General features: G+C 37.6%; 1 protein-coding gene across 2 annotated transcripts; it reads left to right on the forward strand.

The window, feature by feature from the left end:
• The first annotated feature begins 817 nt into the window (after positions 1-817).
• On the forward strand, positions 818-25805 carry LOC129281970 (steroid 17-alpha-hydroxylase/17,20 lyase-like). Of its 2 annotated transcripts, XM_064113497.1 has the most exons (10): positions 818-1231; positions 2509-2698; positions 6322-6495; positions 12656-12749; positions 16234-16392; positions 16855-17063; positions 17240-17362; positions 21403-21642; positions 22014-22112; positions 22694-25805. In XM_064113497.1, the coding sequence occupies exons 2-10, from the start codon at positions 2530-2532 to the stop codon at positions 22948-22950; spliced, it is 1524 nt and encodes a 507-aa protein (XP_063969567.1). In that variant the 5' UTR covers positions 818-1231; positions 2509-2529; the 3' UTR covers positions 22951-25805. The 2 variants fall into 2 exon arrangements, with proteins under 2 accessions (XP_063969567.1, XP_063969568.1); XM_064113498.1 differs by lacking the exon at positions 2509-2698 and having other exon boundaries at positions 1114-1231.
• Positions 25806-26863: the final 1058 nt, after the last annotated feature.

Here is a 26863-nt window from a genome sequence, read left to right on the forward strand (position 1 = left end):
GATGTCTGCCAAATTATATGTCCTATAAGAACAATGTTGATAATGATGAAAGTGATGAAAAGTAGTAACAGTGATAATGAAACAAATAATAAGATATTACCACTGTTTATATAAATATTGTTACCATCACAACTTTAATAATGCTACTGCTGTTGCTACTATTACAATTCTCATTCGGCTGATGCTTCTGATTCTACCATTCTACTAGAAAGAGTACAACTATTATTTTGATGATCATAATAATATTACTAAAACTAATAAGAGTAATAATGATGGTTATCATTTAAGGGTGATTGTTAATCATTGTTGTTAATATGATGATGATAAAAATGATGAGGATGCCGGTGAGGATGATGATGATGGTGATGATGATATTATTATCATCATTATCATTATAATCATGATGATGGTGATGATCATCATTATCGTCATAATAATCATTGTGATATAATGATGATGATGCTGATAGTTATGATGATGATGGTGATGACGATGGTGATGACGATGATGGTGGTGGTGATGACGATGGTGGTGATGATGATGATGGTGGTGATGATGGTGATGATGATGATGCTGATAGTTATGATGATGATGCTGATGATGATGGTGATGATGATGGTGATGACGATGATGATGATTGTGGTGATGATGATGGTGGTGATGATGATATTATCATCATTGTAATCATGATGATGGTGATGATCACCATCATTATAATAATAATTGTGATATAATGATGATGCTGATGGTTAAAAAGTGCAAGCGTGAAGCGCGGGAGCAATTTTCTGTATATGCACATACTGAACTGATAAGAGACATATTTAGCACCATTGAATTCATGATCAGGATAAGCATATCACTACTGTTATTATTATGCGAGTGTGATCAAAGCGCGAGCTATATATAATTTTGTATGACCTGAAAACGGGAAAGACCACCTCCCCCCACCCCCGATCCGTGCACCCCTGCATACATACCCAGACAGGAGCGCATTCAATTCAATTAGGTAATACTGCTGATTCATTCTCACTGTCGGCGGCATAGCCAGCTCAAGCTTCGCCTCTGAATGCTATCTTCCTGTTTATAGAGCTAACAATGATCTTCGTGATCATTACATTGTTGTTGTCGATTGACCCATTTCGAGTACGCATACACAAGCTGTCAGTGCATCATCAGCATCGCTTGGTACAATAGAGTTCTGCCATTCTCGATCTCGGTGTATAAGTGAAAGGTAAAATTTGATTTTAATACTTACTTGTAAAATGTCGGTAGGCTTATTGCAGATTATGATCTCAATAGTCCTGTGAGTGAGAGGAGATGGATCACCTCTAACCAAGGAGAGAGGTGATATATCTCCTTGGTGTAGGATGAGTATACTTTTACGATGGCATCATTATTACATTATACAGTGGGTATTATAGCTTTTCATAGTAAGTATATCAAGGCTAGGTGTATAGCATCAAAATTAGGCGCATGCATGACCTTCCCCCCTCGTATGTATACATGATATATGTGTGTGTGTCTAGTTGAGTTTTGTCAGACGTGTATCAATCAGATAATGATTATTTACGTCTGGGACCGACCTTTAACGTCACCATCCGAAAGACGTGACCAGGGTTCTAACCTCTGCATCAATTTGTAACTTCCCCACGTATAGCTTGGATTACATGCGCACGCCACAACACCCAGTTGTGAAAATTTCATCATATTTCATCGTGTATATAGATATATTTAGTCATAATATAAAGTCTGCTGAGTATCATAACAATAACGTGAGATGATTATATGATTTACTTCTAGTGTCGCATAATAATACTGTTCATTGAATGAGAGTGCCTCAAAACAAACACAAGATCCCGGGGGGGGGGGGGGGGTATGCCTCACGACATAACCCTGAAAATTTCACCAAAATCGGGTGTCAAATTAGAAAATTATGACGTTTTAAAGTTGCGCTTATTTTTCACAGCCTAGTTTTATGCACTTTAGGTGACATGCAAATGTGAGAGTCAATGATGCCCCCACTCACTATTTCTATATTGTTTGTTTTTAATTGATTTAATTATACAATATATCAATTTTTACAGATTTGGAAAGGATGACCAACTTGAGTGAACAAAAAATATTTAATAGTAATTCCATATATTCAGGAGGAACAAAACTGTTTCATACGACAATAATGAGAAAATTTGAATATTTCATACAATGAAATACAAAAGAAATGGTGAGTGGTTGACGTCATCAGTCTCCTAATTTGCATACCAATCATGATGTGAATACAAATGTTTTGTGAAATAAATCAAAATTTTAAAATGTCATAACTTTCTTATTTTACATCCGATTTGTTATGCTTGTTGGATTTTTCTCTTTTTATTCAATTTTTTGGGGTCGAGTTGTCCTTTAATACCAAGTAATTCTCCTGTCGTTATCTTTGTCACAGGGGCAAAACATACCATTGCATTGTCATCATTCTTATTTCCCTTTTTTCATATTTCTAAAACATTTGTATAGCTTAGTGAAAAAAAACTCATCATGATTGACCTGCTTGGAGGTGGAGAGTCCAGCTTTGGTCAGCTGAATGCCTTGACCATCACAGCAACCCTTGGAGTGGTCACTGCTACTCTGGCCCTGTGGACCATGATGAGACCAAAGGGGTTCCCACCTGGTCCCAGGGGTCTACCTATTGTTGGCAGCATATTCAGTGAGTCGAATGTTTTCTCTTTTTATTCAAATCAACTTTTTGTTGGGATGGACTTGTCCTTTAATTAGATCGGGGGCACTCATATTATGTTGCATTATTTAGAGTACGCAGGGGCGGCGGAACGTATTTTCTTTCTTTTTTTTGGGGGGGCAAAGCATTTAGTGACTCATGAACAGGATAAATATCTCACCAATCGTATAATGCGAGCGTGAAACGCGAGCGAAAATTTGTGATATTCCAACATGAAAACTGGACATTCTAAGCATTTTTTGTACCAGGAACAAAATGAGTACCATACTAAACAATAATTGATGCGAGCGCGAAACATGGAGCCAAAAATGGTGATATTTCAACCTGAAAAGTGGAAAGTCTAAGCAATCTTTCATATACCATGAATACGATACTTACTAAACAATAATTGAAGCGAGTGCGAAGCGTGAGCCAACATTTTTGTGATTTCTTAGCCTAAAATGTATCATGCTTTACTTCAAAAAGAGTAGTTCATTTTGGAAAATAGGGACATTTTCCATTCTTAGCATAATTTTGTAGCCAGGAACAGAATGAGTAGGCCTACCTTCTTAAACAATAATTGATGTGAGCGCAAAACATGGAGCCAAAAATTGTTGATATTCCTACTTGAAAACTTGACATTTCAAGCATTATTGTATATATCATGGACATGATACCTTACTAAATAAGAATTGATGCGAGCGCGTTGCGCGAGCCATAATTTATTTGCGATTTTCTAACCTAAAATATCTTGTTTTACTTCAAAATTGGTATTTTGTCTTTAAAAAAGGCACTTTCCATTTTGAAAAAGGGCTCTTTTTTCTTACAGCGATTTTTTTTTTTTTTGGGGGGGGGGGGCAAGTGCCCCCCCCCCCCCGGTTTCGCCGCCCCTGAGAGTACGGACTCGAGATACTTGTTGTGTCTATTTTGGTAGAAGTCATTGTACGAGCACGGTGTGTAACTTGTATGACAGTGCCCCTCCCCCTCCGGGGTCGAAATTGATTATATTTGGTGAATAAATACCAACTGAATAAAGTTGATTTTTTAACAGATGATGAGAAATATAGAAGAAACTTGTGTTTCATGTCTGTGTTTAAGATTATATGTGGAGACAGAGGATGGATGAGATCAAGAGAAGAAGAGAAAGTGGTGATATAAAGAAGGAAAATACAACAATATGAAAATGCACTAAAATGTGGTAAAATCTTATTCTTAATCTACTGTGGTGGTATATCGACAACTGCGCATCCAGGTTTCTGTAAACATAAGATTCTACCCGCACCTTCTATCAGTGATATAAATCAAGGTGCGGGTAGAGATATACATAGGTCATCCGTTTTTTTTTCTTATCTTTCTTGAGACTTGGAACATGCCCACAATATCCAACTGCCCAATATAGGTCAATATCATTGCATTTACAAAAATCACTTTTCACGAAATAGAACTGCGCCATTAATGAATGTAATGAATGTGAATCGAAAAGCTCGGGGAAAAAGCTATTATCCATGCATGCACGAAGTCTTTTGTTAATCGGCCTTGCCACTGATAATCCTACGTCATTGCACTTTACTTAACTGCATGGGAGATTGGGCTCGGGGTGGGTTGGCGGGGGGCAAATCATTAAAGGATTACGTATTGAGCCTGGTGATTGGCTAGATCAGTGCATTACTTTTTTCTTTGTGCCTCTGGGTCCATGGTTAGGCAGGTTGAAGTCCCCAAGTTAAAACCCCCCCCCAAAAAAAAAAAAAACAGCACTAAAACCGAACTGGTATATTATGAAATAATTCAATGAAAATGCAATTATGGAAATGCAAGTGTCTTTTTGAAAGGTTAAGTCCACCCGAATAAGAAATGGATTCGAATTAAAAAGAGAGAGAGAAGTGAGACGAGCATGGTGCCCCCCAAAATGATTGAAAACGGATGTAATATAAGACAGTTATGACATATTAAAACTTGATTTTGCACCTTATATATAGCCTACATCACAGTGATCTGCAACTAAGATAGGTGATGATGTCACTTACTATATTTATTTTTTATTTATTTTTATGAAATATATGATATTCCAATTCTGTGCACATTTGACAGTAAACCTCACTTTTCTCTTTTCATTCAAGTCAAGGACCATAATAAAGGAACTTTTCGTACTCTGTACATTCTTAAATAGGGTCCGTGTTCAAGTCAACTTTTACTTGAAAGAGGGGCTTGATTTGATTTATTGTTTTGTTCTGCATTCATTTCATTCGTATAATATATTTTCCATTGCATAACCATTTTTATTGTTTTTTGCAGTAATCATAGAGTAACAAAAAAAGGTGGATCAAAAATTTCATTCTAGACTGTATGATCTACTACCAAATCATTATAACATTCACAATTCACTTGCCCTTTAAAGAAACGTTACTACTTACTTATGGGTCACTTTGGGGCTAAAGAGCAGATATGGAACATTCGACTCTTTGGATTTTCTGTTTGAAATTTAGATACCGTCCGCTTAATTAATTTTCGGTATCCTTTTGGCATCCTTTACTCATATACATTGTATTCATTTATGAGTGAATTAAAAGAATATGAGTTGCATCTGATAATGAAGAGGCTCTAAGCTTTACAATAAGTTATGATAAAACATCGGTGATTACGGCTTTGTTTTATATTTTCTGAGAGGCATTGTGTGAGTGTAATTCATGTACAGTCTATTCCAGTAAAAGAAAATAATGTCGATTATCGAAGATTTATCATAACTTAGAGTAAGAACGCTAAGAGTCTCTACGTTAATTTGAAAAACACTTGGTAGCGGTACCTAAATTTAAAAAATGAGATTATTTTTTATTTACTCATGTAGCCTTGCAGCTTACTTTAGGACCACGTACAAATACCAGTTATGGGGATCGAGCCTTTTCCGTTTTCGCTCCAATCCAGTGGAATAAATTACCATCTTACATCCATAATGCCAACTCCCTTGATCAATTTAAGACCTTGCTAAAGACCCACCTTTTTAATGTATAGGTATCAGTTGTGGGTTGGTCTATATTGAGGTGCACATCTTAGTTGCATTTGTTTGTTTAAAATTTTGCTTTGAATATATCAAGGTTTTTTTTTTTTTTTTTTTTTTTTTTTTTTTTTTTTTTTCTCCCGGTAATTTAGTTGATAGGCAGAAAACTGAGCGCTTAGAAACACCTGTATTAAGCGCCCTACAAATGTTATAATTATTATTATGTATGAAAAAGTCAAAGTCAAAGTAACACCAGATGAAAGAGGAGACTAAGTTTTTCAATGATAGGCAATTTTTCTATTTGTTCTATTTCTACTAAAGTTGCGGAGACGTACGTCAGTCTTCCACATAAAAGTTTATTCGGACTTACCTGCTTACGGTACACAGGAGACGTCTGTACGACATCTCAGGGATTACATTCGCAGAAACTCTCCAACATGAAACTTTCTTCTGTCTTAAGGTACAAAGAGACGTCTATACGTCGTCTTGGGGACTTCAGTCGCGGATCGAGACGTCCCCCATAAACGTTTATTCGGTCTTAACTCAAAGTAGTCGCTGCGACGTCTCGGAAAGTCGAGCTTCGTGTAATCGAGATTAAACTCTACCTCTCCCGTTTATCCAGGTATGAACGATTCTCCCGAGGTGGTCTTTGGTAAATGGTCTAAGCAGTACGGTGATATCTTCGGTTTTAAGGTCGGGGAAAGATGGATGGTCGTTATCAACCGACAAGCTTTGATCAAAGAAGCCGTACTCAAACAGGGAGTAGACTTTGCCGATCGTCCTGATTTCTATTCTAGTAAGTGGTCATAATTTATTGATAATGGCAATTATAATAACATTCCACTTATATGTACATTTGTCTATACTTCTCCTATACGAAGGGGTAGAACGTCAAAAATTTGAGTATTTTTATGATCAAAAATTGATTGGCAAAACTATGAAAATATTTATCTTATCAGTTTTACGTATTGGCTACATAACAATTGTTTCAAGTTATATTATCAGTCAGAATCAAACAGAATTAACACGGCTTCTGTATAGTCGAGATAGTAGCATTTAATAAGTAAACGTTTGTAGCGCCCTCTTTTGGCAGGATCATTACATGCTCCTCAAATCTCATAAACATGCAGATATTGTAACATCCTCCCTTCTTTGAGCTTTGTGCTAGAGAGAATGTATATAATTGAAAAGAATCAATAATAAACCAAACAATTAAATGTATGTAAATATTTCCAAAATATAAAACCAAAATACCAGTTTATGAGACTTTCACACTTTTGTAGTTGCACAAAAAATATACTTGCAAAAAAGAATAATTGAGTTAAAAACAGTTCTTCCAGTTGCAAACAAAATGTTTTAAAAGTCCAGGTTAAATTGTCCAGGTTGATTTCACAAAATAAAAAGTCCAGATAGATGAGTTGATTGTTGCTTCAGTTCTGACTTCAAAATTTGCTTGAGTTAAAAAAAAGCAGAAAACTTGTTTAAAGAAATGTTAGTGTTCAGTTTATTTATTTCAGCATTCACTTTCTTTCCTTCTTCGGTTTAAATGTTCAAAACGTAACAAAATCCCTCATCTTAAGCGGTTCGCGTCGCTGACGTCTAGATCGTCTTAGGGAAGCTGGGTTGGTTGGTTCCGTTTCTGAGGTATTCAAGTTTGGATCACGCGACTTCTCCGGACTGTTAATATCCGCGTTCTGGGATATCTGGGTCCTGGTATAGGAAGTATGGCGCTCAGTAGTTGGTACATCAGGTTGAGGATTACCATCAGAACGTCTCCAGTTGAAAAGAGCAGGACCAGTGTCATGCACATCTTGTGGTTCAGATGTGGCTCTGAGGTGTTCTCTGTTCCTTCTGAGAACCTGGCCCTCACAGCGAACTTCATAGGAACGGTCATCCAGTTTCTTAAGGATAACTGCTTTCTTCCACTTCTTGTTATTGTTGAATGGCTTGACTCTTACGACTGCTCCTGGTGAGAGATCTTTCAACTTTCTTGTATCTCTGTTGAAATACTTTGCTTGACGTTTCTGGCTTTCTTTCAGTCTCTCAAGATCAGCCTGTGGGTTGCGATCAGGTGCAAGCAACCGAGTCGAAGTGGGGAGGAGAGTACGAGTCCGACGACCCATGAATCTTTGGACTGGACTACTCTGGATACCTTGTGTAGGGGTGTTGCGAATGTTGAGTAAGGCTAGATCAACATCATCTCCAGTATCCTTGCATCTTGTAAGTAGTCTTTTTGCAGTCTTGACAGCAGACTCTGCTTTGCCATTAGCTTTGCTGTTGTATGGAGAGATGGTATTATGCTTAACTCCAAGCTTTTTGGCAAATTCAGCAAATTCGTTAGAGGAGAAAGGAGGACCATTGTCAGATACAATGATTTCAGGTACTCCATATCTCCCAAACTGGTGTTTCAGTTTCTTGATGACTGCAGGGGCAGTTGTCCTCTGTAGTTTTTCTATCTCAAAGTAGTTTGAGTAGTAACAGATCATGATCAAATATGTGTCATTACTATGATGGAAAAGATCCAGTCCTATTTTAGCCCATGGTCTGTCTATAATCTGGTGCGACATCAGAGGCTGGGCAGGCTGTGAGCTGGAGTTTTCTTGGCATGTGGCACATGTTTGAATAAATTCCTTGATTTCTTTACTCATGCCTGGCCAGTAGAGATGATCACGAGCTCTCCTCAAAGTTGACTCGACACCATTGTGACCACGATGTAACTCCTCTTTCATTTTGTGCCTGACTTGTTTTGGGACTACAAGCCGTTCACCCTTGAAGATTAGATCATCACTGACAGAAAGTTCATCTCTGAAACCAAAGTATGGGGTGAGTGACTGAGGAAGTTGTGACTTGTGGTCTGGCCACCCTTCAAGAATGGTGTCTTTGAGTTGGCAGAGAGTAGGGTCATTGGCAGTCTGTCTTTTTATCTCTGCTATCTTGTCATCAGGGAGTGCCAAGTGGTTAACAGCATTCACCACTTCTAGATCATGTTGTCCACTCTCATAGGGAAGAGAAGCACGGCTAAGAGCATCAGCCAGGACGTTGTCCTTGCCCTTGAGATATCTCACTTGTATGTCATATGCAAGAGCTCGTAGCAGTAACCCTTGCAGACGCTTTGGAGCTCTATCCAGGTGTTTCTTGCATATGCTTTCAAGAGGTTTGTGGTCAGTGAACACAGCTATTTCACGGCCATAGGTGTATTGATTCCATTTCTCCAGTGCAAATACTATACCAAGCATTTCTTTCTCAATGACAGAGTATCTGGATTCGGCATCACTCAGCATTCTGCTAGCATAGGCTATCGGTCTTCCATCTTGTAGCATAACCGCACCTACGCCTGTGGAGCTGGCATCAGTCTGAATTTCTAGCGGTTTGCTATGATCGTAGAAGGCCAACACAGGTGCTTGCACTAGCATCTCTTTCAACACCTTGAAAGCTTTGTCGTGGTTGGAGTCCCAAGTCCACGCTGAGTTGTTATGCGTCAAGTCATTGAGAGGTTTCATCACATCTGATAACTTAGGTAGGTATCTGGATAGGTAGTTTACCATGCCACGCAAGCGATGGATGTCATCTTTACAAGAAGGATCAGTCATGTTCAGGATAGCTTCGATCTTTGATGGATCAGGTTTGAGTCCAGAGCTGGATACGATGTGGCCAAGGAATGTGATTTCCTTCAGTCGGAACTGACATTTATCCTTGTTCAACACAATGCCAACAGCTTGACATCTCTTCAGTAGACAATGTAGTCGGGCATCATGCTCAGCATCACTGTTGCCCCAGATGATGATGTCATCGGCCACACAGCGGACTCCAGAAAGACCATCAAGTGCTTGGTGAAGCCTCTTTTGGAAGATTTCACTACTGACTTTCAAACCAAATGGAAGACGTTTCCATCTGTACCTTCCCCAGGGTGTGGCAAAAGTAGTCAGTAAACTAGACTCTTCATCTAACTTGCAGTGAAGGTATCCGTCTTTCAAGTCACAGATTGAAAAGACTGTAGCATCTGAAAGCTGAGGTAGAATATCATCTAAGACAGGTAAGGGATAGTGCTCCCTCTTAAGCACGATGTTGAGAGGTCTGGGGTCTAGACAAACACGTACTTTACCAGATTTTTTCTGCACCACAGCCATCTGATTTACCCAATCAGTTGGAGAGCTGACTTCTTCGATGATGTCTTTGGCCTGAAGATCATCAAGTGCATCCTTTACTTTGCCTTTCAAGGATTCAGGGATGATTCTAGCTGGGCAAACAGTAGGCATTGCATCATCCGTAACTGTCAAATGAACAGGACTTCCAGGCAGAGTGCCAATTGAAGAAGACGAGAACACATCAGGATATTTGTCAGGTATTATCTCAGCAATGTCCTCAGGAACTATGCTGCGTACTAGCTCAAGGGAATCATAATGAACAGTAATGAGCTGCATCTTTTCCCCTGCTGTTTTGCTCAACAGTGGAGGTAGATCTTCCTTTACTACAATGTATTCAACTTTGTATTTCTTGCCAGTAGCAGGATTTCTGGTTATCACCTTACACTTGCCAATAGCCTGAGTTGTAGCTTTATTCCACATAGATAGACGGATGTTTGCACTCTGAACTACATCCTCCTCTTTTAGATACTTTTGTGGAAGAAGATTCACTGTTGCACCCGAGTCCAGTTGGAACGGTACCCTCTGATTGTTGATAAGCATGTTACAGATAATTGGCTCTTTGTCCATATCCACTGCATTAATTTGCACAAAACTAATGCTTTCAGCTGAGGATGAGTAGTCATCATCTCCGACATGGTGAACATTCCTGGTCTTGCACACTGAAGATCCCTTGAAGTGATTAGGCTTACTGCAAGCTTTGCACTTTTGTCCCCATGCTGGACAGGACTCTTTTTTCATCTCATGAACCCTGTTACAGAACTTGCACTTCTTAACCTCTGATTTACCTTTCTGTAGATCTTTCCCTTTTGGTTTCTGCATGCTATACTTCTTTCTTCCAGACTTTGGGAAATGTCTCTGTCCAACCTTATGTATGTCTTCATTCTTTTGACTCAGAGCTTTCATTTGGACAGAAGTAGCCTCTACAGCTTTACACACGTCTATAGCAGTCGTGAGGTCAAGGTCAGATCTCGAAATGAGTAGTTCTCTCATTCGATCATCACGCACACCGAGTAGGACACGATCAACAAGCAGCTTGTCTTTCATACAATCACAGAATCCACACGTTTTGCTCATCATACGAAGAACCGTGACATACTGCTCAATGGATTCACCACTCTCTTGATTGCGCTGGTTGAATTTAAATCTCTCAAAGAATTCTCTGCTCTCTCCAAGGAAATGTGTGTTAAACTTGTCCATAATCACAGAACATTTGATGCTATCAGCCTCAGTAGCAAATTTCATGCCATTGTAGACGCGAAGACATTCCGGTCCAACACTGTGAAGGAGAAGGGCAGTCTGATAACGATCAGGTTGTTGAGAGAGATTTGTGAGAATAGAGTAATTTTCCCATTGCTGGCTCCACATTTTCCACTCCTCTGCGACATTATTTCCAGCAGACGCATTAAAATGCCCAGGGGGTTGAATGGAAGGCTTAGCATAAGTAGCTCCATGCTGAAGCTCGGAAGGAGACCCATCACTATGATTATCATCAGTCATCATGCAATCAACAGTAGTCACAGTAAGTCAGAATGATAATTCACACCAATATAGCGATACCGAATGTAGAAAACAGTACACAGACTTACATATGTGGGACACATGCAGGAATGACTCTCAGAAAGCTGGCGAAATCCAGTTCAAATCACAGTTTGCAGATACATAACAGAGTTCAGAGAGAAGAATATTAACTGTTCTACGGAAATAGGTAACTTTTCACCGCTGCCATCATGTTTCAAGTTATATTATCAGTCAGAATCAAACAGAATTAACACGGCTTCTGTATAGTCGAGATAGTAGCATTTAATAAGTAAACGTTTGTAGCGCCCTCTTTTGGCAGGATCATTACATGCTCCTCAAATCTCATAAACATGCAGATATTGTAACAACAATAATAATATAGGAATAATAATATAATATAGGAAATTTATATTGCGCACATATCCACCTTGTTAGGTGCTCAAGGCGCTCCTATATTACCCGGCTAAGCTAGGCGTTCATATTGCACACAGCTTTTTAAGGAATTACAATGATAACAGAATAGTACTACAAGTAGAAGCGTTTTGCCAACAAAGTATTAATCATAGAATAATACTCAAATTATCGACGCCCTCTTCGTCAGTATAATTACAATGTGGTTTCAGATCAAGTAGATTGATCGCAATAATTTAAAGACGACGATGTTACGATAGGCCTAACAATTAATGGACAAATCCACCCCAACAAAAGGTTTATTTGAACAAACAAGAGAACAATCCAATTATCAAAACATGAAAATTTCATCAAAATCGGATGTAAAGTAAGAAAGTTATCGCATTTTAAAGTTTCGCTTATTTTTCACAAAACAGTTATTTGCACAACTCACTGACATGCAAATGAGTCAGTTGATGATGTCCATCACTCACTATTTCTTTTGTTTTATATTGTTTGAATTATACAATATTTCATATTTTACAGATTTCTTTTACAGCATTTTGCTTTGTGAATTTTCCTCTATTTATTTAGATATTCGGCCCGGACCATCCCTTTAACGTTTCAAACATAATCAATCCTTTTGTTATAGTGTTAAGGATCTTGGATCGGAGATGACTTGCATAGGCCAAAGTCTGAAAATGTTTGTACTCGTTTCTGGTATCAATTTCCAACTTCAGTTTGTATTTCTATATACAGGTATTTGAAAGTTTAACAATTATTGTCATATAATAATCAGTGATGCCTGAGGGTTGTTCATGAACATATTTTCGTCTTACAATTGAGCAATTCAGTAGGAACTGAAATAGATTAACCTTTGTTGACGCAATTTTCGATACACAGTGGATATTTTCACGGAAGGATATAAAGACATCGCATTCAGTCCATACAGTGAGACATGGAAACTTCATCGCAAGTTGGCTCATTCTGCTCTCAGGTGGGGTTTTCAGCACAGCGACATGGAACACTTTCAAAAACACAGAAAATGTATTTTCTAATGCCCTTCATGACAAAGCACAACCAAGAAGTCTTTGTCGAAAATTGGTTAATCAAAACAGCAGTTTCGTCATGGAATCTTGACATTATTTGCAATTATTCGTCAGCTCCGAAACTGTTGTCCTGATTCAACAATTTTCGACAAAGACCTCACAGCTGTTCATTGTCAGTCTGTGTTCTTGAATTAGTTCTGTGTCGTAGAAGAGACACCAACAACCGACTCGAAACAGACCGATGACAAATCCCAATCAAAACAATGTATAGTTTTAACAATTGTAATAGGCCTAACTGTATACTAACCACCAAAAGTGGTAGTGCATTATGTAAACATCCCTTGTTATGGAGTGCCCCAAAAGTTTTGAATTTTCAGCTCAATATATTGCTATCACCCCCCCCCCCCCCCCTCACTCGGACCGGATTTACGCCGGTGCCTTCGACTTATAGATTTAAGTATCGTAGGAACGAGTAAGTCGAGGGAATGAGTTGGGAAAACCCTTGTCACCTTGGGGGTTCCGTTTATTGTTAACAATAATATTATATTAATATTTACATCATTAACTTAAACTGTATGTTTTATAATCCATTTGGTGATTTGATCCTTAATAATGTGAGAAAAAAAAATTACTTTCATTAAAAAATAAATCTCTGTCTCTGTTTTCGACGATCATGCACACCTTTTAAAATTTTAGAGGTGTTGTGGCTCAGTGGATAAGTCTCCGGACTGGAAACCACAAGGTCTGGGGTTCAAATCCCACCGCAGCACTAGCGTCCTTTGGCAAGGCGTTTATCTACATTTGCCACTCTCGACCCAGGTGTAGTAAATGGGTACCCGGTAGGAATTCCTTGAATGTTCGAGCGCCCGATCAGGGTAGCCGTGCTAAAGCGGGGGTAATATGCAGCGCTTAGAAACATTTGTATTAAGCGCTATATAAATGTTGCATATTATTATTATTTAAAAAAATGACATTTTACAAACAGGCGTGTAACTTGTTAAGGCAGAATTGTCATGAATACAAGCAGGTACAAAAGCAACTGTCATTTCAACGTTTTCTTCGATGGGTTAATGTGATTTGGTGCATGTTATTAATGGAGGTACTGATAACAGAGTTACTGACGCAAATCGTCGCGTATGCATAGCATACAGAACGCTTTGTACTCACGAGCTCGGCTTAATGGACTTTGATCGAAGTCAGCTTAAACCTATTTCAACTGGGCTATTTCTTACCAGGATATTTATATATTTTTCAAATTAAATGATTATGCAAATTAGCGTATGAAATCTGCCCTAAAATTGTATTTATTGTATAACATTTTTTGCCTTTACCTCACTTTATACAGTGCGTATAAAAAAAACGGGACAGATTTGAAAAGTCTATAAAATTTTTGTTTCAAATAATGATGTCTATATTTTGGTGTTAATAGATGCTCTAAGGTCTTATCTTTGAAATGCAATTTAAAAAAAAATTATTCATGCTTGAGCGAACACAGGATCTTTTTGTTGGGGGTTCAAAAAGAGGCTTGCGCCAGAATTGCAGAATATGTGTAATACAATGATCAGACTTCTTGCTAATCAGGAGACTTCCTCTTGACCTTTTCATTATCTGTGCCACAATTTCCGAATTATGCTGTCAAATTTCATTTACAAAGTTATTTATTTAATTGAATTATTTTGTTTTTTCATTAAAACTTCTCTTACCTTTTAATTTTCCTTCATAAGTAACTGAGAAAATGTTTTTTTTGTCAACCCAAGCAAGAAGATTTGAATTATTAATGGGGAAAACATGTGATTATTCAAATCGTTTTATTATGTGAAACAAATTATGTTATGTACCTTTAAAAGACATGAATCTATTTTCAAGGGGTCATTAATTCCTTGACCAAGTTTAATTGCTTGACAGGAAACACAGGAAGGGATTCATGTCTTTCAATGACAATGGTGTATTGAGTCAATTTTGAAGGAGCTAGATATGGCAGATCGGGTAAAAGTTGTGAGCGAGCGAAGTGAGCACGCAAATATTCCCACTTTTTTTATTACAATATCAAATTTTGTGATAGATTTTGACATAATATTCAGAAAATAATATCATATTTTACTTTCTATCTTTCCTTTTATTTCCTGTCCACTTTTTTTCTTGGTCATGATTTTTATAATTGAGGGGGGGAGCAACCCGAGCGCCCGCCCATCTGTGTGGCTTTGTTCAAAAGGCACCATAACCTTTGTAGCACATAATGAAAGGATTTGAATAAAAAAGCCATGTTCTCCCATAATTCGGTTGAAAAAAAAAAATTTTAGCTTGAAGAAGGAATATTCAAAGCTAACAGAGAGCATATTAAAAAGAAACAATAGAATAATTCAAGCAAATAAATAGATCTGAAAATGAATTTTGACCGCATGACTTGAAAATTATGGCAAAGATAATGAAAAGGTTAAGAGGAAGTCTGCTAATTAGCAAGAAGTCTGATCATCATATAACTCATATTCTGCAATTCTGGCGCAAGCCTCTTTTTGAACCCCCAACAAAAATGTCCCGTATTCGCTCAAGCATGAACGAAACTAATTTTTTTTTAATATCATTTGAAAGACAAGACCGTAGAGCACCTATATTAACACCAAAATATAGACATCATAATTTGAAACTAAAATTTTATAGACTTTTCAAATCTGTCCCGTTTTTTTTTTATACGCACTGTATAGCTAGTAGAATGCTATTTTTGTGAGAGTATGAATGTTTACATTTCTAACAATATCTACAAATAATTGACAAAATATAATGAATTTCTTATGCATTTTTTTTTAATATTCTTATGTATTTATTTGATTTTTCGAACCTTTGTTTTTATGTCTTTTTTCGATGAACTTTGTTGGTGACCCTTTTGCAATCATAAATAACTTGAAATAAATCCATAAAAACCAACAAAATGTAAAAAAAATCATGTTATTATGATTATTGGTTGAAAAACCCAATTTGCTTTGATTACACGGAATCACGTTTTTGAGCAATAAAAATTGACAGTGGTGGTGATCCGGGAAAGGGGCGGTGAGGGGGGGACGGGCGAGTATCCTTCTTGATTTTCGATTTATGTACAGAATCGAGCCTTAGGGAGAGAATTGTCTCCCCCACCCCAGTGACCCCATCACCCCCCCCCCCCCCCCCGAACAAAAATATCCTGAACCACGTACTGCCTATGGAAGCAAAGGTATGATCGAGGCCTATAATACAACTTATTTGTAACCAGATTACAGCCTATACAATCATGGCAGGATATATATTCATTCGGCCCCTGCCATTATTACCTCGTCAATTTATTAATGACATTTTTACCTCTGCCATTTTTTTAACTATTGCATGACGTGATAAAATGAATTCAATCTGGGGGTCGATCGAAATAGTAAAATCTTATCTCGTGTTTTACGAACTATATAGGCACTTTGCAACCGGCAAACCGCTCCAGGATTTGATCTCTAGTGTCTATCCAAAGATTGAAAGGTATCTCGCCGAGAAGGAAGGTAAACCGGTGGACCCTAAGCTTCTCCTCACTCTTCTCATGTACAATGTTCTTACACAGATGTGCTTTGGGACAAGGTAGGTTGCATGAAAGAAACAAAGACTAGGGCAATTGAGTCCACCCCTAACGTAAAGTTGATTTGAAAGATCAAGAGAAAAATCAAAAGTTCATCGAATGTAGAAATAAGAAAGTTATGATATTTTAAAGTGTCGTTTATTTTCACAAAGCACGTTTGCTTAAACAGGTTTTATTTATTGGTTTGATTTATCGTTATTTCGATTCATTTCATTTATTTTTCCATTTCCAACAATCATTTACAATAAGTTTTGTTACATACATCTTGATATAATTATAATCAATTACACAAAGAGGCTTACTATGTATAATAATCAAGATAACCATGTACCAGGTCGGAAACGGAGGAAGCTGCTAAAAAGCGAAGCTTGTAGAATGCAGCCTCCTACTACATATTCGTATGAACAATATAAACAAGCTGTACAATCATTGTCTTTCCCTTTGTAAAATTATTTTCATTTCAGTTACGAGTTGGAATCCCCCGTTGTTGTAAAATGGGTGAAAATGGCTGACGAATTCAATGAACAATTCGGTCTGGGTCTAGCCGCGGATTTCTTCCCTTGGGCCAAATACGTTCCCTCAAGTGGGCCACGATTTATCAAGAATAGCTCAAAAGGGTTCTTCGCTATGATGCGTGCACTGGCTGACGAGTCTAGAAAAAAATACGATTCAGGTGAGTGAGATTTTGTTTTCTACTGTATGTTGTGGAATCACTTTCTTGTGTTCGTTGTCATAATAGTGACTATAATAAGCATGATACGTGTCGCGACGGTACAAGATTTCGCATGCAAGAAAGATGGTCTTTCCAGCGTAAATAATTTGTCTGTTTTTGTTTGTTTGTTTTTACAGAGAACATCAATGATTTCTACAGTCTGCTACTCAAAGCCCAGGATGATGCGAGGAAAGAAGGAGAAAATGTAGATAAACTGACAGATACCCACATCTTCCAGACGATTCTAGACATCTTTTCAGGTACTTTCTGATTATTTAGGATTTTTTCATTGAGTCGGGAGAATGGTGGATATTGTTTGTCAGATTATATCAAGATTTAATCACCTGGGCCATTATGGCCCTTAATGTTTTGCATCATTATCCCTAATCCCGTGCATGATCCCAATAAAATAATGGAACGTTGAGGCCCAGTGGATTAGTCTCCGGAGTTTGAAACGTCATGGGTTCATCCCCGCTCAAATCTCAGCCATGGCGTAGATTCCTTCAGCAAGAAATGTATCTACATTGTTCTGCACTCGACCCAGGTGATGTAAATGGGTACCGGTAGGAATTGATTCTTTGAAATGCGTGTGCGCTGTGCCGCCAAGCTAATAAAGCCGGGTTGATAATGCACAATTACTTTGTAAGCGCCACTTGTTCTCTGCAACCATCCTGCCTGCGGGGAATTTACAGGGAGGACTATATACCAATGCAATACACAGCACACGCATTAATTAAAATCATTAAAATATCACTTTTGTGACCAAAAATATAATTTCCATACAGTTGCAATTTATTATTCACTAGTATTTTGGGGAAAACTTGAATTTTGGGCATACTTTTGCGTACGCCCTCTATTGGTGGAAAGTACTTATATGGCAGGAAAATTGTAATTTTTCAATCTCTATTTTTAATTTAGAAAAAATTATTAAAAAAATAAAATTTACTTAGGAGCCAAGGTATATGATATATAGCTGTAATGGAAACTGGCAGTGCCAAAAAGGAAGTATTTTTTTAAAAGAAAAAGAGGAAATAAGCCAAACATTGCCAACCTTATTTTGCCCCACATGGAGTAGTAACTGAGAACAAGATAATATACCTTGTTCATTGAATGAGTGGTAAGCGCATATGCTATAGTCCTACGGCCATGTTACGGACATGCGGATGCCTGCGTATATTTGGATAATGAAACTGCGTAATTTTTACCCCCAATGACGGAGATTTGAGCAAAAGTTACCCATTTTCTGCGGACGATACGGATTAGTTAGTAATAGTTACGAATATCAAGGCCCGGTCCCTCATGCTCTTACGGATGCAAGAGGATGTAAAACGGAAAAAAATCTTGCCATCCATTGGAAAACGCTATGCATCCGTTGTGTACTTATTGCATACTTGCTTAATACGCTCTATCCATCGAGCATCCGTCCACTGTGATTTCATCCGCGCAAATTTTTTTTGAGCTGCACAAAACTTTTAAGGCCCGGTCCCACATGCACTTACGGATGCAAAGCAGATGTAAAACGTTAAAAAATCTTGCCATCCGTTGGAATACGCTATGCATCCGTTGCGTACTCATACGTGTTACATACGTTCTAGCTGAACAATAGAAAGAGGGAGGAAAGATAAGGTAAATGGAACGTATATAATCGTTAGAAGCACAGAAATAGAAAGGGTGTAAGCGTATCCATCTTGTATATAGATAATGTATTCAAAGCCCACGGTAACCCATTTGGAGATGCCATCCATTTTCATCCGCTAGGCTTCCGATGAACATCCGTTAAGCATCCCCGCTAATACTACCAACGTCCGTTATTGTCCGTTACGTTTTCGCTAATTTTGTCCATTTCTGGAGCGGATGTGTTCAAACGGATGGAGCAACCCCCGAACTTTTGCTCGTCTGCTGTGTCCTTTATGAATTATACGTTTTGCGTCCGTCGGCCAGTGGGTCCGGTCTTTAAAACGGATGAACTTTCCGCCGTGTACGATGTAAATCCGCAACAAATACGAGCAACAAACGTTCCATGTCCGTTATCATCCATTAAACGTCCGCTGTATCCTCTCTACATCTTCTGCATAGGCGGATCCGGTGCGGGGCGAGAGGCCCGCCGCCCCCCCCCCCTATTGGTGGAGCAAAGAAGGGGGGGGGGGAGAAATTAAAAAAAAAAAAAAGAAGGGGAAAGGGGGGGGGGGGAAAGGAAGAGGCAAAATAAGAAGAGGAAGGCAAGTGAATAAAATAAGGTCAGGGGAAGACTTGGAATATAAAAAAATTAATGTCACTATAAAAATATTTCACTCGCGCTTGTATTGCCTGTTCGATGAGAAACATATTTTGCTCAACAGGCCGATATGGAGCTTAAGATATATATTAGTTTTGAAGTCAATATACAAAACATATTTCAGCTCGGACATCCGAGTCGAGATTTCATTTTTTTGTTTGATTTACAAATTGATTTTTTAAGTGCTCTGTGAAATGTTCGTATCATGGTGTCAATATCAACAGCTAGCGCTATGCGCTCGCATTATTTGATTTGCCAAGTTATTTTGTCTTCGTGTATTCCATAAAGTCATCAAAATATCAATTTTCAGGTGTCTGTAGGCCTATTAGCTTGCACTGTGCGCTCGCATTTTGATTGGTGAGTTGTGTATACCTCTACATTATTTCTATAAAACTACTTAAAATCCCCCTTTTTATGACAGTTTTCAAAGATTTCAGCTCACGATTCGCGCTCACATTAATAGTTAACAATATTTTAACCCATGCATCCTATTCAAAATCACAAAAGTGCTTAAAATATCCAGTTTTCAGGCCTCAATATCAACAAATTTCACGCTCTCATTAGGCTTATATTAGATTAATAAACATAATAACATGTTCATGAATTCCTACTGGCTACTAAATAAATTGTCCCTTGTTCAGAATGGAATTTCGACAAGTTTCATCTCGCGCTCAGGAAGAGAAATAAGTAAATAATAATCATTTTCATCGGATGACAAATTGTCCTTAGAATGTTTCGGTTCGAGGACAAAATAATAATAAAAGATATCAGCTCGCACTCGCATCATTTATTAAGTGCGTTCACATCCACTTTGCAAGTTTCCTACACAGTGCTTGAAATAGTGCTAAATTTACCCTTTTGATCAGAATATTAAATATTTTCAGCTAGGGCTTCACGTTCTTATTGATTTTCAAAATTAAAACAAGTATTTAGAAAGCCCAGATTCTGTCTAACTCTAAAAACGCGCGCGCGCATATTTAATGACACACCTTTTTCTTTATTGAACATGAATAGAGTGTCCAGTTTTTAGGTCTAAAATTTCTTTTTTATTCCGCTCACATCAATTGTTTAGATATATACTCATGCCGTTCATGATTACAAAAAGTGCTTAGAATGTAATTTTTTAGGTTGGAATGTCAAAAGTTTTCAGCTCGCACTTCGCGCCTCGCATTATTTTATCGCTGAAATGTGTATCGTCTTATAATGGCTAACTGCATACAAAACGTCCTTAACAGGTCCCTTTTCGATCAGACCAGAACGCATATTAAAAATTTCTGCTCGCGCTTCGCGCTCGCAGTATATTATCTAGTTACATACACATCTTGTTCAGGATCACAAACATTGCCCAAAATGTTCAATTTTCAGGACAAAATACATGAAATTTCCCCAAAAAATTAGCTCGCGCTTCGCGCTCGCACTAATTGAATTAGGCGTATGAGATTTTTACACATTTATATTTAAAAAAAATAAAGCTAAGAAGTGACTGTTAAGACTACCCCTTCAAAGAAATAATAAAAAAATCAACTTTGAGCGGCCGATCGCGGAAAATATGGGTGATAAAAAAATCCGCGCGCCCCCCCCCCCCCCCTCTTTGGCGGAGGCTGGATCCGCCCCTGCTCTGGGTGTCCTGTTTATGTCGACTTGGCTAGGTATTGTATCACGCTATGTCGACTTGGCTAGGTATTTTATCACGCTATGTCGACATAAGTTGATTTTGAAAAATAAGGTATCTCGCCATGTCTGTAAGCCGACTTACTAAGATAATGTACCACACGTCATCGACAACTATTTATAAGTCAAATTAACGGAATAATGTACATGTATCTCGCCATGTCGAGATACAATTTGTTATAAGACTTAGCGAGCTAATGTAGGCCTATCCTACCATGTCGATATACAACTCGGCGAAAACAATTTCTCGTCTTATCGTCAAAAGTAAATGCAACTTTGAATCTTCCAGGTTGGTAGTATATTTGCTAATGAATTTTTTTTGTAATGCATATTACTCGATCGTTTTATTTATAGCTGGCACCCAGACCACTATTGAGACTCTGTACTGGGCCATGGCTTTGCTTGTGACCTACCCAGAATTCCAGAAAAAGGTCCAGACCGAGATCGATGATGTCATCGGCCGTGATCGTCTACCTACCATCAATGACCGCGGGAAACTCCCTCACACGGAGGCCACTCTCTACGAAGTGATGCGGTACAGTAGTATTTTGCCCACTGCAGTGCCTCGCGCTACTACAAGAGATACCACACTTGGTAATTATATCCATGTCATGTGACTTTTTTCATTAAGAAGCATTCAGAAACACGATCTTATGGGTAGTCCAGTCCGAACGGCATTGTGACAGGAAAAAAATAATTATCTCAGCCTGCTCATCTCAATACCGTCCTGTTAATTCCGGCATATTTTCGAAAGCTCTCTACATGTAAGAAAATTGCTGTTAAAACCAGTCTGTGTTCTGATTGGTTCTCACCCTCATGTGTTAAAACAGTGTTATAAAAAAGGCAATTTTTTCATTATTACAATAAAATATCGCTCGTTTTATCTTTAAAATATCGTATTGTCTGTTTTACATAAATTCTTATTTGTTTACTGCAATGGTTTCTGTTATCTGATCATCTTCTAGGAGGCTATTCCATCCCCAAGGGTGCGGTTGTGATGATCAATACCTACTCCATGCACTATGATCCTCAAGAATGGGACCAACCAGACAAGTTTCTTCCAGGTAAGGAAATTCATTACACGAATAAAAGCCCATATCTCCCATCGTCTTAGATGTAGTTTAAAAAGAAGTAGAATTAATATTGTTATCCCACCGCTGCCACCATAAAGGGGTAAGTAATACTTGTGATTAACTCCTACAAGGCTCATAAGAATGATACCAACCAAACAAGTTTATCTCAGGTAAAACGATCGATTTAATCAATTACTTTAGCATAACCTCATCCGGTCTAGTGAATCAATTCAAATCATCCCACGCCCATCATAAAGATGCGGTAGCTGTGATGAATAAATACTCTATGCTCTGTGAGCCTTGGGGGTTAGGACCATCTTGATGAGTTCTTCCTTAAAAAATGCCATTATGGAATATGACATTAAGCTGTATGATTAGCACTGACCTGATAATGACACAGAAAAGAATAGTTGGATAAATTTCAAATCCAGCCAGTCTGGTTGTATATATATTTGGTAGAACAGTGCACACTACCATGTTTATAATGTAATTATGCAGTATGTGGGTTATGTTACGTGACGTTTTGCCCGTGGTGTTTTTTTTATGTATTCCTGGTAATTTTCTTCCTGCAGATCACTTCCTCAGTAGCAGTGGCACAGTTCGTGATCACCCTCCAAGCTTTCTACCCTTTGGAGCAGGACGTCGTGGTTGTCTTGGTGAAGCCGTAGCCAAGGCTGATCTCTTCCTGATCTTCACATGGTTCATGCAGAACTATACCTTCAGCAGGGTTCCTGGAAAGGAGTCCGAAGACATCTTGAAGATGATTCCTCAGACAGCTTCTGGGAGACTTCTGCGGCCTTATGAGATCATGATCAACAAGCGTGACTAATAAAGGTTCTTTAACTTGCTCTAAGTCTAATGGAGAACAATGAATATTTTATTGTAGATGAATACTTGGGTACCTGAATATCATGGTAGTTCCCAGTCCTACTGGTAGATTGTCTGAATACTGTATACTACGTTATCATAAAAATTCATCTGTATTTAAAATTCAGCTTTTGATATCATATTTTTAGTTTAGAACGATTTCCGGCGTGATCGTTTGTTCTTTTTCTAAGTCTTTCCATCGGGTCATTTTCCTGTTTTAATGTGCTATTTTATGTATATGTATTATACGGTCATGGTAAAGATTAATCTACGATTCTAACATGGTATACGGTGCAACGCATTGTAGTAGTCCTTCAAGAAGACTGTAACATACTTTGTAACATAGTATGTATGATTTCGTCATAAAAGTTCTGTCTGGATTAAGACTGGTTAAGTTTGGATTGATGTTATTTAACAGATTGAAATATCATAGTCCATACATGTAGTGATTGAGAGGAATCATCATTTCGGGGAAATCGACTCTCTGTCATTTCAGATAGGATAGCATTATAATAAGTTCACTCCATTTCATTCTAGAATCCACTCAATAACAAAGGAGTCCCATGTTATTCGCGATACGTAAATGATTAAAAAAAATCACGGAAAGCCCAATAGCCTTTTCAGCCACTAAACCATGTTGCCTCGACTCAAGGGTATCTACAGAAATGTATGATTTATGGATCGTTGTGGCCCAGTGGATTACTCTCCGGACTTTGAAACAGAGGGTCGTGGGTTCGAATCCCAGTGATGGCATAATTTACTTCAATAAGAAATTAATCCACATTGTGTTGCGCTCAACCCAGGTGAGGTGAATGGGTACCTGGCAGGAATGAATTCCTTGAAATTCTTAGTGCTCGGTAAAGGTTGCCAGACTAAAGCACGGGCGGCGCGTATTTTCGCTAAAGGAAAAACAAAACAAAATGGACACTTATAAATATATCCAAATGGGCATTTGGATGCAAACAGATATTTTCACCATCAGATTAAGTTTTGCCTGAATAGCAGTGTGTTTCTTGGTAATTAAGTTGAATAAAACATTTTTGAAGGAAATATATTACATAATGAAATATATCGATAAGCCTCAACTGCATGCCGGATTTAGATCTACTGTGATATTTTATTCACAAGTAACCTTGGCATGATAGACTTTCCAATGAAATCAGTGTTTACTGGAACTACTTGCATTTATCTTTAAGAAATCCTTGGGCATGAGAGGTGTTCTGAACTCGTTTTATGAATACGACAAAGTAGATTCTACCCCCGTTTGACACAACAAATCGTCTCTTCGATTAGATGACCCCCACACAAACACCACTAATGAGGGCCGCTTTAGGTAAGCGTGCATGCTCTCACAGGATGAAAAAAAAGCTTCAGACTTTTCTTTTAAAAAATAACTTACGGTTCTCACAGAACTTTCACACGCATTAGTAAATATGCCAAAAATATAAGAAAAAATTGACACGACACAATCGACATATACTAAATTAAGTTTAAACAGACAAACTGTAACAACAATAATAACATTTTTAATTTTAAATTTTAAATTAAAATTTTTTATTGTTAAATTGGAATCACTTATTTTGGTTAAGAAATAAGTTTGAGTGCAATTTTCTAGATTTTTTTTCTGCAAAAACAGCTATCCCTCATAACTTGAAGAGAGATCTCCCTAAATGAGGTAATTCTTGCTCCTTAGGAGACATAGATTAAAGACAATGAAATTGGCGAGTGTCTGTGGGTATATTCGTAGATTGAGTATTAAACAAAATAATGTTTATCCCGAAATTGATCAGATTTATACAAATTGTATATTTTTAGGGTTCCGACTAATACAGTTTTGCTTCTCAGGGGTACTGGCCATTATGTACCTTGTATTTGATTTAAGACTCTTATGTTATCTTTTGTATTATATTTTGTAGTATGTCTTTTCTGTATGATATTTTGATGTTTTTAATGGTCAATCGATTTAATTGAAATTGAAAAATAAATGGAATACTCAACGCTCCAAAGTTAGATTGGGCCTAAATATATTTTTACATATCAATTATTGTTTATCAACACGTATACTGATTGTTTCTAATTCAACGAAATTCACCGGATACCTGGTGTGCAAAAACATTTTAAATATGATCATTTTCCACATCATATTTATGCACATGATCTAATGAATATGAGGAAATCATACAACATTTTGGGATTACTCAGTTACCTGATGTTTTTTTGTGGATGTATAACACTTATTTGAGAAGTTAAAGTTACTGTAGTAAAACAAGGATTTTGTGGAAATTAATTTCCTTATTGTTTTAGTGGCCCAAACATGGAGTAGTATGCGTGTGCATCGCTTTTTAACCGAAAGAAAAAGGCTCTATATCAGTTGTGCAAAGATGGAGGAAGAGGCCTTGGGCGCGTTCCCCCCCCCCCCTTCCCCCTCCCGAATTTTTCACGAACGAGAAAAAAAAAGGAAAAAGAGAATGGTGAAATACGATATCATTTTCTGAAAATTATGTCAAAATCTATCAGAAATTTGATTTTTGTAGCTTAAAGAATGTCGACATTTTCGCTTGCTTGCAGCTTTTTATAGATTTTGCCCCATTCGCCATATCTGGCCCCCTCAAAAATTTTGGATGATTACACCACTGCTCTATATCAAATGACTATTTAAATGGATTGGATTTTATACCATATATATATTTCCAGCAATTGCAAATATATGATGGATCATCATTAAATGCTTTTAAATATATGTTGAACTTTTATGTCTGTGTTGAACAATGAATTTATGTGAATTTGTATCATTTAATAAAAGATGGAGAAACATGACTTTGCTGTATAGATTTATTCTTTTCAGTCTGTTTGGTTTTTGTTTGACGTTGTTTATTTATGTTTTACTTAATATCACAATAAATAGATTACGATATATATATCCATAAAAAATCATTATAGGCCAAAACTGAAAGATGGTAGTATGATGAACACTGTTATATACCCCCGTATATCTGTATTAGAGCCCTTGGTTTAGGGGTGTCCCCTAAGTTTTGAATTTTCAGGTTAATATATTGCTACCATCCCCTCCACTGCTCGGATATATACCAGTGTGTACGGTTAAAATATGCTATATACTGTACATTAATGTTGCCCGCCATAATTTTAAAAAAAGTAACAACAATTATCAGAAAGAAGGAAATATTCGTAATAACATTCCAATTATTCACATCATTAAAATAAAAACCCAATAGCAAATAAAATGAATCCATAGTAACATAAAAGGAAATTTAAAACCATAAGATATTTTGTCACTATTACTTGAAAAAACCGGTTATCCATGGTTACCCAGTTAGATATTGCTCACAAATTCCTTGTTGTTGCCTAGATGCATAGGCGGATCCAGCTTTTGGCGAAGGGGGGGGGGGGGCGCACTGCCGAGCGGCGCACATATTTTTGCACTTCACCGGCGCCTTAAAAGAAAATGTTGAAAAAGGGGTAAAGTCTGACCCTGTCAAATGCCCTTTTCAAAATGTAGGATTTCCAGTCATGCCATTTTGCATGACCACACGCAGATAATATTTCCGGGGGGGGGGCAAGACTCGAACATTTGGTTAACATCTCACATTTGCACATTTTTCATAATTTTCATGAAATGTTAAGGAAAAAAAATTGATTTTCACAACAGCAGATCGCGAATGTGCCCCCCCCCCCCTTCCCCCTTGCTGCGTACGACCATTCCATGAAGTCCACTTAAACATATCTCATTATAACAGAAAATATACATCAATTTAAACATATAATCTTTCTAAAACATATTGAGAGAGGGATTGAAAAAGAAACAAGCAAAAAAGTAACACAAATTATGCATGTTATGTGCGATTTCGAAATCTCGT

The sequence above is a fragment of the Lytechinus pictus genome, chromosome 18 (genome assembly GCF_037042905.1).
Source record: "Lytechinus pictus isolate F3 Inbred chromosome 18, Lp3.0, whole genome shotgun sequence".
NCBI lineage: Eukaryota > Metazoa > Echinodermata > Echinoidea > Temnopleuroida > Toxopneustidae > Lytechinus > Lytechinus pictus.